This window comes from Nematolebias whitei, chromosome 22, assembly GCF_014905685.2.
Source record: "Nematolebias whitei isolate Nwh7 chromosome 22, NemWhi1, whole genome shotgun sequence".
Classification (NCBI taxonomy): domain Eukaryota; kingdom Metazoa; phylum Chordata; class Actinopteri; order Cyprinodontiformes; family Rivulidae; genus Nematolebias; species Nematolebias whitei.
In genome coordinates, this window is record NC_056519.1 from 1,968,033 (window position 1) to 1,971,874 (window position 3,842).

The 3,842-nt window shown below is 42.8% G+C and overlaps 1 protein-coding gene across 1 annotated transcript in view; it reads right to left on the reverse strand.

Annotated features, from left to right (window-relative positions):
• Positions 1-3,842, reverse strand: part of ptprr (protein tyrosine phosphatase receptor type R) — a 38,188-nt gene that overhangs the window by 21,933 nt on the left and 12,413 nt on the right. The window contains exons 3-8 of the mRNA XM_037695740.1: positions 2,309-2,422; positions 2,091-2,240; positions 1,836-1,943; positions 487-609; positions 298-419; positions 50-184 (exon numbers count right to left, since the gene is read on the reverse strand). Of these exons, the coding sequence (XP_037551668.1) occupies positions 50-184; positions 298-419; positions 487-609; positions 1,836-1,943; positions 2,091-2,240; positions 2,309-2,422 (752 nt within the window). The remainder of the gene's footprint in view (positions 1-49; positions 185-297; positions 420-486; positions 610-1,835; positions 1,944-2,090; positions 2,241-2,308; positions 2,423-3,842) is intronic.

Sequence of the window (3,842 nt, forward strand, 5' to 3'; positions counted from 1 at the left end):
GGGGGGGGGGTTCTTGAACGTTCTCTGAGGAAACTGAACCAACTCTCACCTTTCCTGTAGTCCTGCAGCAGGTTTCATCCTGAAAGGGGAGGGGCAGGGCTTCAGCTCGTTACTGGTATTCACCAGGGTAACACCTGATGAGGGGGCGTGGTCTTCACTGCTAATGATGGGCACAGGGGCGGAGCTACAAGGAAACCACAGAACGATGCGAGTCTAACAAATGTAGAAACTCGAACTGAGAAAAGCAGCTGGAAACTTTTCTGACAAAGATTTAATTAAAACTTTACGGGGACTCACCAGGTCAGAGAGGCAACAGGAGGAGCGAGGCGGCGGCAGGCTATGATTGGCTGCTGCTGGTGAATGGGCGTGGCCACAGCAGGCAGAAGCTCAGATTGGACCATGCTTTCTGACGTCACAACCTGAAGGAAACCATCAACAATGAGCGGTCAACACTTTACAGCAGGTAGCAGAAAGACGTCTACGCACCTTGGTGGCCTTTGACCTCTGGGCGGGGCCAAGAGGGACAGGTGGGCTCAGGTGAAGGTTGGGGGGTGGAGCTTTAAGGTGCCTCTCAGAAATCTGAACCTTCTCTTTTATTCGATACAAAACCTGCAGAGAAAAAAGATTTTAAAAAGATTTAATGTAAAAAAATGTCAAAGCTAAAATGTGTGAAATAGTTTAATAAAAACTGTTGAAAGTTTCAAACCTTTAAAACACACGGGTTGACCAGAGGAAGCTCAACGTTCAAACTTAATAAAACTTATCGTTTTATTGTGCGGCAGAATAAAAACAACTGACCAAAGTGAGTTCAAATCAAATCAGACGACAGCAACACAACAAAAACAATTAACATTTTAAAACGTTGCAGATTAAAGAACAATAAAGTTTAAACAAACCTGAAATTATTAACCTAAATTATTTTGATAATGAAAAGCCAAATGAATTTGGATTATTTTATAACCTTTGGACTTTTAGGCTGCCCAAAGAAGCAAAACATCTTAAAAAACAGCAACAACAAAAAGAATAGAATATAAATAATGAACCTGCAGAAGATAACTAAATAAAACCATCCTCGCGTAACGAATTTCAACTTCCTGTTTCCTGTTTCTCCTCAAACTCGAGCTTTGGTTAAAAATCTCACAAACGTGGTTCATTTTCTACGTTTCACTAAAATCTGAAGAGTAATTTGTTCACGTCTGCAGCTGCAAAGAAACACTTTAAATAACGTTTATGACTTTATCAGATCAAAGCTCATACTTCTTTAAAAACATTTAAATGTGGAGTTAATTTCTGTGCAGCAGCGCCCCCTGCTGTCAGCACTGAAAACATTAAATATAAAATAATAAAAAGTTTTTATTCAACAATTTATGGCTCCATATTTCATCTAAAACATGAAACATCTTTGTTACATTTATTATAATTAAATGTATTTGTTGTTTTATTCATTTTCTTTTAATTTTATAATATTTGTTTATCCATCTACTTGTGTGTGCTGATGTTTATTTTTAAGTTTTTATTTTAAAATAGTGAAGGATTTTAACTTTTTTTTGTTGATCATTTTGAATATCCTTATTTTGAACTCGTTCCTCTCTTAAAATATTTTATACCTTTTGGTTTGTTATAATCATATAATCTGAAAACTGATTAGTTTTTAAGTTTTGTTAAAATATGTGAATATTTGAAGCCTTTTGATAAAACTAGCACATTAAATGTTGTTATTTTGTTTGGCTGTCCTGATCAATGAATCTGTTTAACTGATTCGATCTCCTGAAGCTCAGCAGGAGTTTAGATGAACGTCTGAACGATGTGAAGTTTCTTCGTCGATCGGGTTTTACCATCAGGCAGGTGATGACGATGATGAAGAGCGTGAAGAGGAGGAGCACCGTGGAGAAACCCTCTCTGCTCCACGTCTGATCCCTCTGCTCGCCCTGCACGACGTTTTTCTAAAGACAGCACATCTTTTTAATAAAACAGTTTCAGTGAAATTAATCACCAAAAACAATTTAGATTTTTTTAAATATTCAGAAACATCTGCTCCGTTTCCACGGTGACTAACGAACCCTCCTAACGAGCCTCAGAGGAACTCTCACCTCAGACGAGACCTCGGTGATGCCCAAGTGGCCCAGGTGGCGATTGAGCACCCTGACGTTCAGCGACTGGATGACCTCCTCGGCTGGGCGGGGCTCCCAGATGCCCCGCCTACCAGAGGACACGAAGATCTCGATGCCATTTTTCTCCTCCTGAAAGAGCAGGTGCCATTCAGGAAAAGTGGGCGGAGCAAAGGGTTAGGGACGAGCGTTGGACTTACGTTCAGCTGGTGAATGTGAACGTGTCGCACGGGAACGCCCAGCGCCGCCGCCACGCCCTCCCGGAACCACCGAAGAAGACTGACGTTCAGCCTCCTCACGTCCACGGCCAGGTACTGAAACAGAGATCAGGTCTGTTCCACATCCAGAACTACAGGAGAACCCGTCATCACACAACGTGTCAATAAAACGAGTAAACGGAGCAGGGAAGGGTGAGAAGTTCATGAAGAAGAGAGTCCAGCAGAAGTTTAAACGTCTTCTCGGAGGTTCTGCCTCGTCTGAGCAAAAACTAACGTCAAGCTGGTTTCATTTCCTGTAAAATATCAGATCGTCCATTTAAATCATGTTAGAGGTGTGTGTGTGTGTGTGTGTGTGTGTGTGTGTGTGTGTGTGTGTGTGAGTGTTCAGCTGCCTCTTAATTCAATATCAGGAGCAAACAGCAGAACCCGGCGGGCCCGGCTGATCTTATTATGGGTCCGTTCCTGGTTCTGTTTGTTCTCTTAAACCAAGTAAAAATAAAAACAACTCAAACTTGTGGGGAAACGTCGACTGAGACAAACGGAACACTTCAGAACCCACATTTAAATCTGCTGCAGTTTAAGCTCAAATTACCCATAATTCAATCTGATTCAGATAATCTGAGCGACATAATGACCACAAACAACCAAACCTGAACCTAACAGACCGAAAGAGCTGAAAGGTTTCAGCCTCACCACACGGTGATAATCCAGATTACAGAACTGATCAATAATCTCGTTCACAGTGAAGCAAACAGAAGATGAATAAACAATCTTACCACGTAAACAAGCAAACATCGTCCACCACAGCAGGATTTTTATGAATGAACAGCGCCTGTCAGTCACAGCTCGGGGACTTTTCGCTCCATTTCCTGATCCACTCGTTCCCTGATCTCTGATTGGCTTAAGAGCCTGACGGAGCTCAAGCTGCCGCCTGATTGGCTGTCGTCCAGGTAATGCCATTATCCCGCTGAGCTTCCTGTTGGGATCAGGTGCTATTCCTGTCTGACGCACGCCAACATGGTTAGAGCTGCTAATTAGCCAACAGGTGTGGGTCACATGTGTGTGTGTGGGGGGGGGAGGAGTCCGATGGGGGGTGTTGGGTAATCATGAATCAAACAGCTGCAGCAGTTACTCAGCAGCAGGCTGACGTCTAACTCAGTGGTTCACAACCTTCTGGGGGGGGGGGGGTCCTCCCCCCGAGATTTTTGAATAAAGTCGATGCCATTTCCTGCATTCTGGTGTATTTAACAAAGGATTATTACAGCAGATTAACATGAAGCAAAAGATGTAGACTCAATGGAAGCTGCAGCTCTGCAGGTGAGGGGCGTCCACTTCAGCACAAACTGAGCTCACCGACTGGCAGTGGTGGGATGTAGCCAAGTACAAGTACTTTGTTACTGTACTCAAGTACATTGTTCATGTATCTATACTTCACTTAAGTAGAGTTTAATGTGGGCACTTCCGACTTTTACTCCACTACATTTTACATCAAGTATCTGTACTTTGTACTACACTA